At 42.3% G+C, this 14,250-nt stretch overlaps 1 protein-coding gene across 1 annotated transcript in view; it reads right to left on the minus strand.

Moving 5' to 3' along the window:
- Window positions 1-14,250, minus strand: part of TAF1 (TATA-box binding protein associated factor 1) — a 493,091-nt gene that overhangs the window by 386,266 nt on the left and 92,575 nt on the right. The window contains 1 exon segment of the mRNA XM_030210565.1: window positions 10,879-11,046. Within this exon segment, the coding sequence (XP_030066425.1) occupies window positions 10,879-11,046 (168 nt within the window).

Genomic DNA, 14,250 nt, shown 5'->3' on the forward strand with positions numbered 1-14,250 from the left:
AAATAATCCAAAATACTTTTAGACCACAATTTATCGGGCAAGAAACAAGGAATAAAAAGTAAAAAAAAGGAAAATATACAACATAGTCAAAAGAGCGGTGTCATGCAAATTACTCACAGCCGAATATCAGCGTATCAGCCTATTGAACATTCAAGGTTGAGTTTCTCTACTTTCTCTAGAACTAATAAAGACCTTCATTTTTGGGGGTTCAAGAAACATATATGTGACTGAATCAATAGATATAATGCAGCGACATGGAAATTTTAAAACAAATAAAGCACCTAGGGCAATTGCTCTAGGTCTCAAACTCATAATTCTCGTCTCCGCAATTGAGTATCTTTGTTTAAATCTGAATATATGCGAACTTGTTCTCCAAGAAATTTCTCATTTAAATATTTAAAATATAATTTGAAAATATTATTTCTGTCGAACTCTATCGCAAATGATACCAGAAGGGTTGTCCTCTCTGTCACAGTGTCCAGTGAGTTCTCCAAAAAAGCTGTTGAATTTTCAAGCTGACTTTGGGCAGCCAAGGGGTCCGGCTTCTTAATCCTAGTTAAATATTGGACCTTATTAATAGGTGGAAAAGCCTCTGTGGGAATTTTAAGTATTTCCTGGAAATATCTGCGAAGCATATCTATAGGTAAGGTCAAAGGAGCTTTAGGAAAATTTATGAACCGTAAGTTGTTCTTGCTCCCCTGATTGTCCAAATATTCTATTTTCCTCTTCAATATATCCCTTTCTTAGAGACCTCTCCTGAAAAACAACTGCAAAGTAGAGAGTTCAGCCTTTAAACTTCCAACTTGATTATCTTGAGCTTGAATTTTCTCCACTAAATTCTGCTGTGATTGTTTTAAATCCGAAATTTCTTTAGTGAAGAGTTAGTTACCTTAGTTAGTAGAGAATTCATCCCCTGAAGCACGTCCCATAGGGAATCCAAAGTACTACAGCAGGTTTTATCATCTCCAAACCACCAATGGTAGTAGCTCCCGCAAGCGTGGGGGTTGAGGTGGCATTAACCCTCCAACTTTCCGTTATTCCGCTATCGGGGCAGATATCGCCGAGGTACCTCCTAGGAGCGCTTTGCTTACCCTCCTCTCCGGGAGCCGAACGAGGCGTTCCTGCATCGGAGATAAAACTACTTCCGGGTTGTGGAGGTGCTCGTGTTTTTCGAGCGGGCTCAACGAGACCGCTCCTTCACTGTAACCTAGGGAAACATCCGCGGGTACATCCGAGGTGAGTGCTTGCATAACCTGTGGGAGAATGCCAACTTGCTCCAGGGTCAACTGCCGGGGAGCGGGAATATTCCAGGTACCGAGGAGGACGGTTCTCTGGGTTTCACCCTTCCTCTTCCCCATATCCTGGGGTAGGAATTACTCGCCAGAAGATTTCTTGCGAAGTCAAGAGCTCTCTCTCACGCTTCCGCTCTAATCCGCCCTTCTACAATTCTCCTAACGTATCTGTAACACATGAACCTCTTTGATAATACATCACTTTGTATTTGTTTTTAATTGAAGGCGACTAACGCCTCACGGTACTATGTAAGCCGCATTGAACCTGAAAATAGGTGGGAAAATGTGGGGGTACAAATGTAACAAATAATAAATAAATGGTCAGGCCCAAGACGTAGACCCCAGGAATGGGTGTCTTTCCCAGACATCGTCCTACTGCACCAGGTACAGCACTTAAAGCCACTGGGAATTTCTGTGGACACGGAAGGAAAAACTTCCTCAGCTAAATTAAACAAAGCAATGATGCCTGAAAAAAGGGGCAAAGCACGGCAAAAAAGGGAAAATTCCCGGCCGAAGTCAAGCCTAAAAACGGCTTGATGACAACAAAAAATAAAGGAAACTTAAGCCGGGGAAAATAACTAAAACCTTAAAGGACACAAAGAAAGAGGGTCCAAACAGGAACACGATAATGGGAACGAAAAATAACCAAAGGCACTAAAAAAGCTCTTTAGACCGAGCGATGTGAGGAGACGATAAAAAAAGCACACCCTCATCCTCACTGCAGTAGAAAAAGAACTGAGGAGACCAAATTCTCATGGCGGATGGGAAGGCACTCACGCATGCTTTGCAATCCATAAAGTTCTATTTATACTTTTATAAATACCAGACCGGGCAATGCAGGTCGGCGTCACCCACTTACATAGTAACATAGTAACATAGTAGATGACGGCAGAAAAGGCCTGCACGGTCCATCTAGTCTGCCCACGATAAACTCATATGTGTATACCTTACCTTGATTTGTACCTGTCTTTTTCAGGACACAGACCGTATAAGTCTGTCCAGCAGTATTTCCCGCCTCCCAACCACCAGTCCCGCCTCCCATCACCGCTCTGGCACAGTCCCCGTATAAGTCTGCCCTCCCCTATCCTAGCCTCTCCACCACCAACCCCTCTTCCCCCTGCCACCCAATTTCAGCTAAGCTTCTGTGGATCCATTCCTTCTGCACAGGATTCCTTTATGCCTAACCCACGCATGTTTGAATTCCGTTACCGTTTTCATGTCCACCACTCCCGCAGGAGGGCATTCCAAGCGTTCACCACCCTCTCCATGAAGAAATACTTTCTGACATCTTTCCTGAGTCTGCCCCCCTTCAATCTCATTTCATGTCCTCTATCGTTCTACCCGCCTTCCCATCTCCGGAAAAGATTCGTTTGCGGATTAATACCTTTCAATATTTGAACGTCTGTATCATATCACCCCTGTTCCTCCTTTCCTCCAGAGTATACATGTTCAGGTCAGCAAGTCTCTCTTCATACATCTTGGAATGCAACTCCCATACCATCCTCGTACCTTTTCTTTGTACCGCTTCCATTTTTTTAACATCCTTCGCAAGGTATGGCCTCCAAAACTGAACACAATACTCCAGGTGGGGCCTCACCAACGTCCTATACAGGGGCATTAAACCTGTATTAGCACTTGTGAGAATAAATAAGCCTGCTTGTCCTCGGAGAATAATGTTTTGCGAAAGTGTTTGAAAACATTTTTATTTTCATAGTACCTAGCTGGTTGGAGAACAATTGTGCGCATTAGAGATGGTGAGGATGTTTGTGAACCTATGTCAGCTCTGATTTGACTTCATCTGGAGATATGGTATTGTAAATACTTTCAAGAGGTTTTGAAAATCAGAGACCTTGTCCCTTATTATTCAAACACTCAGTATATAGAAGCGATCAGAAATCACTAGCTAGACTCTAATTAGTTCATAACACCTGCAAAATTATTTAAGAGGGCAAGAAGATGAGAGAAGACCTTGTCAAGTTTGAAAGAATTGAAAGGGTCATGAACTTATAATAACTTTGTATTTATCTGGTAGTCAGGAGATTCTATGAAGCTGACTGGCCATATCATTTACTTGTAAATAGATACTAAAATCTCTCAAATACATTGATCTCCTAACAATGTAAGCCACCTCGAGCCCCTTCAGGGATAGAAGCAAGCTAGAAATGCCCAAACTAAATTAGCACTAAACTAAACTTGACCTTAAAAGCAGGGCGATTGGGAGTTCTACACCACAGATGCCAAAGAGGGAAGTTGGAGAGTTTTGAACCTGAATGGATTTTGGAAAACTCTTTGATGTATCCACTGACAGAAATACCCTGCTGTTTACATTTGCTTTGGAGCTCCCAACTGAAATACTGTGTTGTGATAATATTTCAGACATACGAGGAAAAGGAGAAAAAGGTCATCACGGTTGTCAAATAGTAAGCGACAAAAGTGAGTCCAAAAAAAGGAAATCCAAGAAGTAAAATCTTTAAAAACAATCACACTTTATTCCAAATGATCAACACTTATACTAAAAATGTGTGACCTTAAAATCAACAGTCTCTGTTATTCCTGTACGTATCCAAAGGAGGAAATGTACACCAGAAGTGTGACTTGACACGGTCTGTGTTTCGGCACTGATGACTGCGTCAGGAGTCCTATACACTATCTCAGTGTGTGAATCAAAATAAAGAAGGGTTGCAACACCACTAATCTCTGTGTAAAGACAAACAAGCTCGCCCCCCAGTGACATCAGACGCCTTTCCTCCTTTTAAAAGGAATACTGAGAAGTCTGCCGTTTCACCGCTGTTATCTCAGAGACTGTCCAAGGAGTCCTTTCTGCCAAGTGTTGCTGTCATCTGCACCATTACTCCCGGATGTGGGAGCAAGCTCCACCCCCTAGTGACATCAAACGCCGCTCCTCCTTTTAAAAGGCGGTAACACACCTGTCGCTGCATCGACCAAGGCACAAGGAAAGTTAATTTTTAATTTCTGTTTATCTCGGGTATTTTAAACAAATTTGATAAACATGGTCAAAGTTTGGCTTGTTAGTTTTTTCCAACTCAGTTATTGCAAATATCACATTTTTATGCAACAACCTGTTTAACTTTATCAGATGCTAGGTTTGCAACTCAGATGAATGACTAAGTTAATTGAGACTGTTAGAGCTGTAGGTAGATTGTTCTCAAGTTATGTCTCGTTATATTGAAGAACTGATCGGCAATCATCTTAATTTTCGCAAATAACTACAAGGCTGCCTATTCCTTGTAGTTATTTTAATGCTAGATCTGTTTGCAATAAGGTGGATCTAATAAGGGATTTTATTAGTGATGCTGATCTAGGCTTAGCCTTTATTACAGAAACATGGTTATCTATCTATTCTACACCGATCATTAATGATCTCTGCCCCTTAGGTTATTCCATGATTAGTTTACCACGAGAAGAAGAAAAGGAGGTGGTTTAGTGATTCTCTATGGAGTAATTCTTTCATGAAGCCAGGATCAGAATGTTAGTTTGTCAATTATGAATGCCTGATAATACCAGTACAATTGGTTTCTTGTTAGTTTATAGGTCTCTTAGTTCATGGTCCACCACTGCACCTGACTTATATGAACAAATTCTTGATGCAAGCACTAAATTTACTAAATTAAGTGATTTTAGGAAATTTTAATCTGTACTTAGAAAATAGATCAGATTCTGATGTAAATTACTTATCATTTCTGTCCGATTTTCAATTTCAAATACCTACTGTTACTGTTAGTCATGAGAAAGGACATATATTAGATTTATTATATGCAAATAATTAATCTTTATTGACCTTTTGCAATTGGGAACCTATAATCTGGTTGGATCATTATCTTTGTTCTTTCACTTTAAATTATTATTCATCTAGATTATCTCAGCCTTCTTCTGGAGTAACTCGAAAATCAAGGGGTAAAATTGACAAATCTATTTTTTGGTCTTCAGTAATTCCTTTTTTTAACTAATTCTGATTCAGATCTTGAATTTTTATTTTCAAATTGGAAAACTGTAACCACAACAGTCCTTAGCATTGCTCCTGAAAGAGATATTAAGGTTAATAAAAAATCTAAGTTTCCTTGGTTCAATGCCGAATTATTAGCTATGAAAAAACAATATCAATGCTTAAAACGAAAATGGAGAAAACTTAAGACTGATACTGTGAAGTCTGAATCACTTTTACTACACTTGTATCAAGGGTGTAGTGAAGAAATCACAGGCTGCTGCCCGCAAACATTTGAGGGCATTTTTGCAATCCTTATATGAAGAGACTCCAAAATGAAAACTACATATTCTGATAGAAGGAAATCTGCTCTTTCTAATGGTGCTAAAAGAAAGAATATTGAAGCTGTCCCACTGGAGATCAAGGGCATCAAAGATAGCCCAAAATGGGCAAAAATGCTTTTTATACCAACTTTGAACGCTTATAATTTTTCAACCACTTGAAGGAAAGTGCTGCAAATTAGAATGCCTCATTACAGCCGTGCATTTAGTACACCTACCAAAAATCAACCTGAAAGGCAACTAGTTTAGAAACTACAGCAGCCTCAACATCGCTGTAAATTGATTTTTACTGTTTTTTTGGCAAAGTTTGAGCCTAAACCATTCAGAAAGTAAGAGGACTCGGAACATGGGGTTTTGCCAGTTCATTAAGCCCTAAAAGTAGTGCAGGTTCTCCAAATATCCCCCTTGTACTACTAAAACTTCCAGTTTTACAGCTTCTGGAAGTTGGCCCAAAATGTCATTTTTGCTCAGGCGACATTTTGCAACCCTTTACTTGAGGTCCCCTAGAACCTCCAATTTTTAGTCTTTTGAACTAAATTTTTGCACAGCTTAGTTTTTTATCATAAAGAAGCTATGTACCAAATTTCATCAAAATCTGAGATGGTGAGGTGGGGACGACCTTTAAAATTGGTCCACTTGACACGGAATGACTCATTAGATAATTTCTTTTGCAAACAAAGTGAATTGCATTTAGCATTCATTTGATAATTCTCTTTATAGTGATTCATTAGACTTCAACTTTACAATACATAAGATCCCAAAAGATCAATGTTGCTCTTCCTTTGATCCAATTTCCACTTCTAAACTTTGCCCTTTGATTAACAAAGTAACTTGTTCTAGATGTCCATCAGATAATTTTCCTTCATATTTATTAAAGATCCTCCAAATTAAATAATAAATTGGATTGTCTCATTTGTTAATACAACCTTGGCAAATGGTTGGTTTTCTTCTGATATGGGTAACATTGTATTAAGTCCAATCCAAAAACAAGTAAATGATGATATGTCTGACTTCTAATTATGGACCAACAAGCCATAAAGCCCGTTACAACAGGCGACATTTCTGTTGTACGTAATGGAATGAAATAGCCAAACATATCAGCAGGTTTTGATACTGTTAATCATGCCTTATTACTGAATTTAACCTTTGAACTGACAGATTGTTTACTTATGGTTTGAATCTTTTCTTACAAAGAGACATTACTTTATATTTAAAGATAATTCTTTTCCAAATCCTTGGCATTCACCATGCAGAGTTCCTCAGGGGTCCTCCTTGTCTCCTGTGCTATACAGTCTATATATGAGCACATTAGATCAACTCTCTTTTGGAGCTGATGCTAAACTTTGGTCTTAAGCAAGTGATATTTTTCTTTTGGTCTCTGTGGATACTATTTTGGAAATATTCTATTCTAAACTTAATGAATATGTTGGGAAAATAACGGATTGGTCTAAAGCTTTAAAACTCAAACTGAACAAAGATAAAACAAAAATCCTTTGGTTTGGTCTTGATCAATCAAGTATTCCACAAACTATTATGTTACAAAATGGGTTTTCTATTCAAGTTGACTGGGAATCTAGAGTGCTGGGTGTTATCCTTGATACCTCACTTTCAATAAAACAATTAAGTTTAATTTGTTCATACTTTTCATTTGAGCATTTTAAAATTATTGTTCAGTTGTCTACTCTTTCACTACTTGATTACAGTAATTCATTGTGCACTGGACTAACGATTACATAGATGTCTAAACTTCAGATGATTCAGAAGATAGGATGATATTTTGCTGCTCACATTTTGAGAGCTCTTCCCCTTTGCTGGTTGATCTGCACTGGCTGCCGGTTCGAGCAAAATTTCATTTTAAAGTGTTATGTCTTGTCTTTAAATTTTTGTATGGAACCTGTTCTGATTTTGTAAATTAGTTTTAAGCTTTTAAAGATTTTTATTACATCAAGGATATGTAATTTTTTGTTATTAGTATTTCCTTCAACTAAATGTATTTGTTTTAAAGCATTATGTTTTAGATCTTTTTTTGTTTACTATTATTTGTTTATGAAACAGATTACCAGTTTAGCTTCCATTAATAATGGATCTTTTCGCCTTTTGAAAACCTTTAAAAACTTATCTTTTCCTACATAGTAGAAAATTGTAATTTTTTTTTGTTCTGATTTTCTTTAGTATGTAACATCCTGATTTTATGTATCAGGTTTTTTTTCTTTTGTTTGAATTCGTTTTGGAAGATTTGGCGGGTTATAAGACTCAGATAATACAGCATAACATAAAAAAACATAGCAACACTGATGTTGTGGCACAGTAATAGCAACAATCACTGGACTTTCGGCATGCTCAATGCACATTTTGTTTTGGGTCACACAGCACAATAGTGTTGACCATTTGGAATAAATTGTGATTGTTTTTAAATGATTCCTTGGATTTCCTTTGTTTTGGACCTCACTTTTGCTGCTTACTATATTTCAGACATATCAATGAACAGTTTGGGGGGGGTTCTAATCTAATATAATAAAACGCACCGTGAACGTTCTGAAGACAACGTTCTGTGAAGCCGGAAACTTGAAGCCGGAAGCTTCAAGCCCTGAAGCCTTGAAGCCATCTGACATCACTCCCAGTGAAGCCTTCAAGCCAGCCAGCCGTCTCTGCCCCGCCCTCGCCTCAAACCAAACAAATCGGGAAGCGAAGCGTCAGGGAAGGAGGCGGCGCTCCCGACGTCTAGCCTTCCCTTTGCTGTGTTCGGGCGGAACACAGCGAAGGGAAAGCTAGACGTCGGGAGCGCCGCCTCCTTCCCTGACGCTTCGCTGCACGAACCGCCACGGAGGTAAAGTTAAAACGAAGAAGAAAAAAAAAAAAAGGGATGCATGTATGCGAACGGGGGGGGGGGGGATGCATGGATGCGAAGGGGGGGGCATGGATGCGAGGCATGGATGCGAAGGGGGGGGGAGAAGAGGGCGGGCCAGGCTGGGACATGGGAGAGAGAGTAGCATGGATGCGAGGGGCATGGAAGGGCAAGAGGGGACTTGCTGGAAAAGGATGAATGGAGGCGGCAGGGGACAGAGGAGCATGGATGGGTATGGATTAGGAGGCAGGGCACAGGGAGAGAGGGGAATTACTAGAAATGGATGAATGGAGGGGGCAGGGGAAAGAGGAGCATGGATGGGCATGGATTGGGAGGGCAGGACTCAGGGAGAGAGGGAAATTGCTGGATAGGGAAAAATGGAGGGGCCAGGTGACAGATGAGCATGGATGGGCATGGATTGGAAGGGGCAGGACACAGGGAGAGGGGAATTGCTGGATAGGGATGAATGGAGGGGACAGATGGGCATGGATGGATATGGATTGCACAGCAGGCCTCAGGCAGAGAGGGGAATGCTGGATAGGGAAAAATGGAGGGGCCAGGTGACAGATGAGCATGGATGGGCATGGATTGGGAGGGCAGGACTCAGGGAGAGGGGAATTGCTGGATAGGGATGAATGGAGGGGACAGATGGGCATGGATGGATATGGATTGCAGAGCAGGCCTCAGGCAGAGAGGGGAAATGCTGGATAGGGAACAATGGAGGGGCCAGGTGACAGATGAGCATGGATGGGCATGGATTGGAAGGGCAGGACTCAGGGAGAGGGGGAATTGCTGGATAGGGATGAATGGAGGGGACAGATGGGCATGGATGGATATGGATTGCAGAGCAGGCCTCAGGCAGAGAGGGGAAATGCTGGATAGGGAACAATGGAGGGGCCAGGTGACAGATGAGCATGGATTGGAAGGGCAGGACTCAGGGAGAGGGGAATTGCTGGATAGGGATGAATGGAGGGGACAGATGGGCATGGATGGATATGAATTGCACAGGCCTCAGGCAGAGAGGGGAAATGCTGGATAGGGAAAAATGGAGGGGCCAGGTGACAGAGGAGCATGGATGGGCATGGATTGGAAGGGCAGGACTCGGAGAGGGAATTGCTGCATAGGGATGAATGGAGGGGACAGATGGGCATGGATGGATATGGATTGCAGGGCAGGCCTCAGGCAGAGAGGGGAAATGCTGGATAGGGATGAATGGAGGGGGCAGGTGACAGACAAACATGGATGGCCATGGATTGGGAGGGCAGGGCTCAGGGACAGAGGGGAATTGCTGGAAAAGGATGAATGGAGGGGGCAGGGGACAGATGGCCATGGATTGGGAGGGCACGGCTCACACTCTCTCTCTCATATACAATGTCTTTCTGACTCTCACTCTCACACACTCTGTCTCACACTGTATCACATTCACTCTCTATGTGCCACACAGTCACTCACACACTCGCTTGGTCTCATACACTCACTCAAACAGAGAATCTGTGTCTCACACACACTCTCTCTCTCGCCCACACACACACACTCTCACTCACACTGTGTCTCACATACACACTTGCACACACTCTCATTCTCACACACACACTCTCTCACAAACACACTCACACCCAGACTCACGCTCTCTCTCACACAATCACACTTTCACTCTGACTCTCAAACAGTCACTCTCACATACACTCTCCCAAACATACACACTCCGAGGAAAACCTTGCTAGCGCCCGTTTCATTTGTGTCAGAAACGGGCCTTTTTTACTAGTGTTCATATATTTCCTGATCTTTTAAAAACAACACAATAGACACAAGAACTTCCTGAATTTAAAGCCTAGGGGTCCTAGTCCTAGGTGATACCTTTATGTTAAAATTTGCTTTCACACGTTTGCTGTCTTTTGGAGAACTTTTTTTCTAGCAGAGAACCCAAAGTGGTATTGGTGGGATAGGAGCTGTATGGATGATTAACTGGTCACTGCGACTGATATCCTTTGTTATCCCCTTTTTGTTCCATTTACTTACAAACAATGTTGAGTGTCTAGATGATTTCTTATGGCCCCAGTTATTATTGTGGACTAATGATTAGTTGATTTATTTCCTCTAATTTATTTTTCATATTTTTTTGTTTTTTGATTTCTATTTATTCAATATGTCATTTTTATGCAAAATTAAATGATATAAAGATTTAATTTCAAAAGAATCTTCCCTTATTTATCTTATCTGATACAAGTTTTCTCCAACCTTACTGCCCACTCCATAAGACTATTACTTTCTCCAACACTTAATCTCTTCTTCATCTCTTCCTTAACATTCCCTTTTCCATAGCAGACAGACCAACAGTGACTAAACAAGCCACTGGAGTCAATGATAAAGATCTTTCCTTTCCCCCACTCTCAGGCCACGCTCACACCGACAGAAACAGAGGCCTTCTCCATCATCAATCTGTTATTTGTAACATACCTAGGATAATGTTCTCATCATTGGGATCCAAAGTCAGTATAGGAGGGTCCAGAAATCTGTCCATAGCTTGGTCATTCCAGATGATATTGTCTTCCCAACGTCCATAAACTAACTCCTCATTATCAATGGGGAAAATGGAGAACCAAGGCTTGTCATCTTCCATGGATGCTAAAAGACATAAAAAAAGACAACACTGTGAACTGTTCCTTTGTTCATGGGTTTTAAGCACTACAGATGTCTTGGTTTCTGTTACAAGCCATGGTACACAGATAAGAAAACCCTAGTCCTATGTATGAACCAACATTTCCCATGAAAGAATACTTCATCTTTTCAACCTGCTTTCTCATCAGAATTCTGATCTCCTTAAAAGAAGTTAGTTTTTATGCTCACTGACAGACTAAGGCCATGCTGAGCCATCTTTGGCTTCATAGTTTGCCACCCAGTACAATGGTGGTTGTCTCTGCCTCAGTCCATGCAACCCCATAAAACATTTCTTGAAAGATACAGATTCTGGTCAGGTGGGTCTCTAGTGGGACAATTACAGGCCTCCAGGGATGGGCAGATGTATTTAGCAATGTAAGATCTGCAATGTTTGATTATGATCTTGTTTCTCTCACTAACACAGATGTAAGCCATCCAGTAGTATACCCTACAGTAACACTCATAATAGGGGATTAACTACATTGTCTAGTTAACCTCTATTCCTTCTCCCCAGTCCTTCTGGAATATTTACCTTCCCTTTCCCCACCAACTCTCCAGCATCATCCTCCAGTGTGCACACCTTCCACTCCCCTGGCATCATCATTTTCCCTTCCTAACACCACTCCAGCATCATCATTCCTTCCTTTTTGTTCCACTCTTCTGCCATCATTACCTTTCTTTCCCTTCTTTCCCATCCCCAAGAACCATCATTTTCTCATCTATCTCCCTTCAAACCTCAGGAATCATAGCTTTCCTTTCCATTGCCTCTACTCTTCTGTATCACCAGCTTCTATTTCCTCCGTACCTCCTGGTATCATCATCTTCCTTCTGCCTCTACCACCATGGCATCACTGGCTTATCACCTCCTCCCTCATATGCAATCATTCCCCCTTGGTATCATCTTTGGCTGGCAAGAAAACCAGGTGATCAATACTTATTGCTTGTTCCTGGTGCTCCTTTGTTGGCGTTCCTGTAGAATGGGAACCATTGGGCCCTTATTTATTGTCTTGTGAGACCTGCCAGCCCTGTGCAATTTCAACTTAACAGGAAAATCAACAGAAGAGATGTTGCTGAAGGCAGCAGCAGAAGGTAGAAATGCTGCATGCCCATGTCTCCCATCAGCAGAGAGGGATCACGTAGTGGGTGAAGAAATGAGAGACGGTAAATGGTTTCAAGCCATAGCAGCTTCCTTGCACTACTGCATGTCTGAGGTACAACCATTGTATACTAGTGTGCTGTGGCACACCAGCTGGGATGTTCTGCATTAGAGAAGAGCTTTTTGGGGGATTCATGGAAACCCTAGGAAGCACTAACTACATGCCACTGAGGCTCACTCTACAGTATAGCACAATTAATTGCAAGTGGGGGATCACGTGATGGACTGAGGAGAGAGGATGTGTTTTCTCTGTTTTCCAGGACCCTACCCCCAGCCAGCCAGCTATAGCTCAGAAATGCAAAAGAAAGGATCGATTATCAAACAAAATTAATTGAGGTGTATGGACCTCTATATCACAAGAGGAGAAAAGGCGATGCCAGGGAGAGCAGCTAAGAAAGAGACGGAGAAGTGAAGCCAGAGATTCCAAAATGGCGCTAAGCCCAGCAGTGTCGACCCCACCACTCTTCACGCCGCTGCAATTATTATATCTTACAGAAGCAGTGAAGACGGCGATAGCTCCGCAGTTCTCTCATATTTCTGAGCAACTCGTCAGCATGGAGGTTTTGATAGAGGACACGACTCGCCGGACGGGAGAGTTGGAGGGGCGGATTGCAGTGATGGAGGATGCGGAGTCCAGTACCCAGACAAAAATACAAGAGCTGCAGAAGGCCTTAAAAGTACAACAACTGGATGATTTAGAAAATAGATCGAGAAGATCTAACCTTAGAATTATTGGAATTCCGGAGTCAGTCCCGGATCACTCTTTACCTACGTTGTTGGAGCGATGGATGAAATCAGAATTTGCATTGTCGGACAGTGTGGGCCCCCCTTTGTCTCGAACGAGCACATAGACTTGGTCGTAAAGCTATAGGCGGGAATCGCCCATGAGTAGTTTTTGTTTTTTGTTACATTTGTACCCCGTGCTTTCCCACTCATGGCAGGCTCAATGCGGCTTACATATACAGGTACTTATTTGTACCTGGGGCAATGGAGGGTTAAGTGACTTGCCCAGAGTCACAAGGAGCTGCCCGTGCCTGGTGGGAATCGAACTCAGTTCCCCAGTTCCCCAGGACCAGAGTCCACCACCCTTACCACTAGGCCACTCCTCCATGGTGATAGTAAAGGTCCACAATTTCATCCACAAAGCAGAAATACTGTGAGGAGCGCGGTTAAAATGGGACACATTAACTTTTGAAGGGGCCAGTGTAAAGATATTTCAAGATTATTCGGCAGAGTTACAGGAACGCCAGCAGTCCTTTGGGCCGATCTGTAAGAGTCTCACGGAAAAGAAGCACAGATTCATGTTTAACTATCCAGCTCAGCTCAAAGTTCTTCAGAATGGCACTTGGAAGATATTTCAATTTCCGCAGGAGGCGCAGGAACTTTTGAAAGATTTGCCTTCTGTAGAGACTGATAACACATGATATGTGGAACTCCAAGAGTAGATGAACAGGCCTGTTGGTCATTTTGAATTGTGTAGGCTGAAGGGAGTAAGGGCGTTTAAGTCGGGGTGTACTGAGAGGGGCTGAATGCAATTGTATGTTTTTGATGCTTATGTGTACGAGGAAATCATAGGTGCAAGGAAGCTTAGGTTAGGTGGTTCTGAGCAAGGGAGTTGCTAAAGGGGTTGAGATGGCTGGGGGGGCGTCACTATTCGATCTTCATCCTCTTAACCAGATGGTGTGGAAAGGAGGATATGGGGTAAGGGATTGGGGGGGGGGGGGGGGGGAGACATGATGGGGAGTGGGGATGGAGGAGGAGGGGTGGGAGGTATTCATAATATAGCAACAAGGAAGACCGGGAGTAAATCAAGGGTGTTAGCAGAGGAACAGAGCGTGTGGCATGCAATGGAAGCTGAGAAACAAGGTGGGCACTTTGGAAGTGTGCAATTGGAGTAGGCGCTCCCTGGAGGAGGTTGGGGTTCTGGGTGGAGCTGGGCACCAGGATTCCCATCACTAATAGAGCAACGAGGTAAAAATCTTTTGAAAGGGAGATATGGCACAGGTTAAGATGAC

This window comes from Microcaecilia unicolor, chromosome 7 (assembly GCF_901765095.1).
Source record: "Microcaecilia unicolor chromosome 7, aMicUni1.1, whole genome shotgun sequence".
Classification (NCBI taxonomy): domain Eukaryota; kingdom Metazoa; phylum Chordata; class Amphibia; order Gymnophiona; family Siphonopidae; genus Microcaecilia; species Microcaecilia unicolor.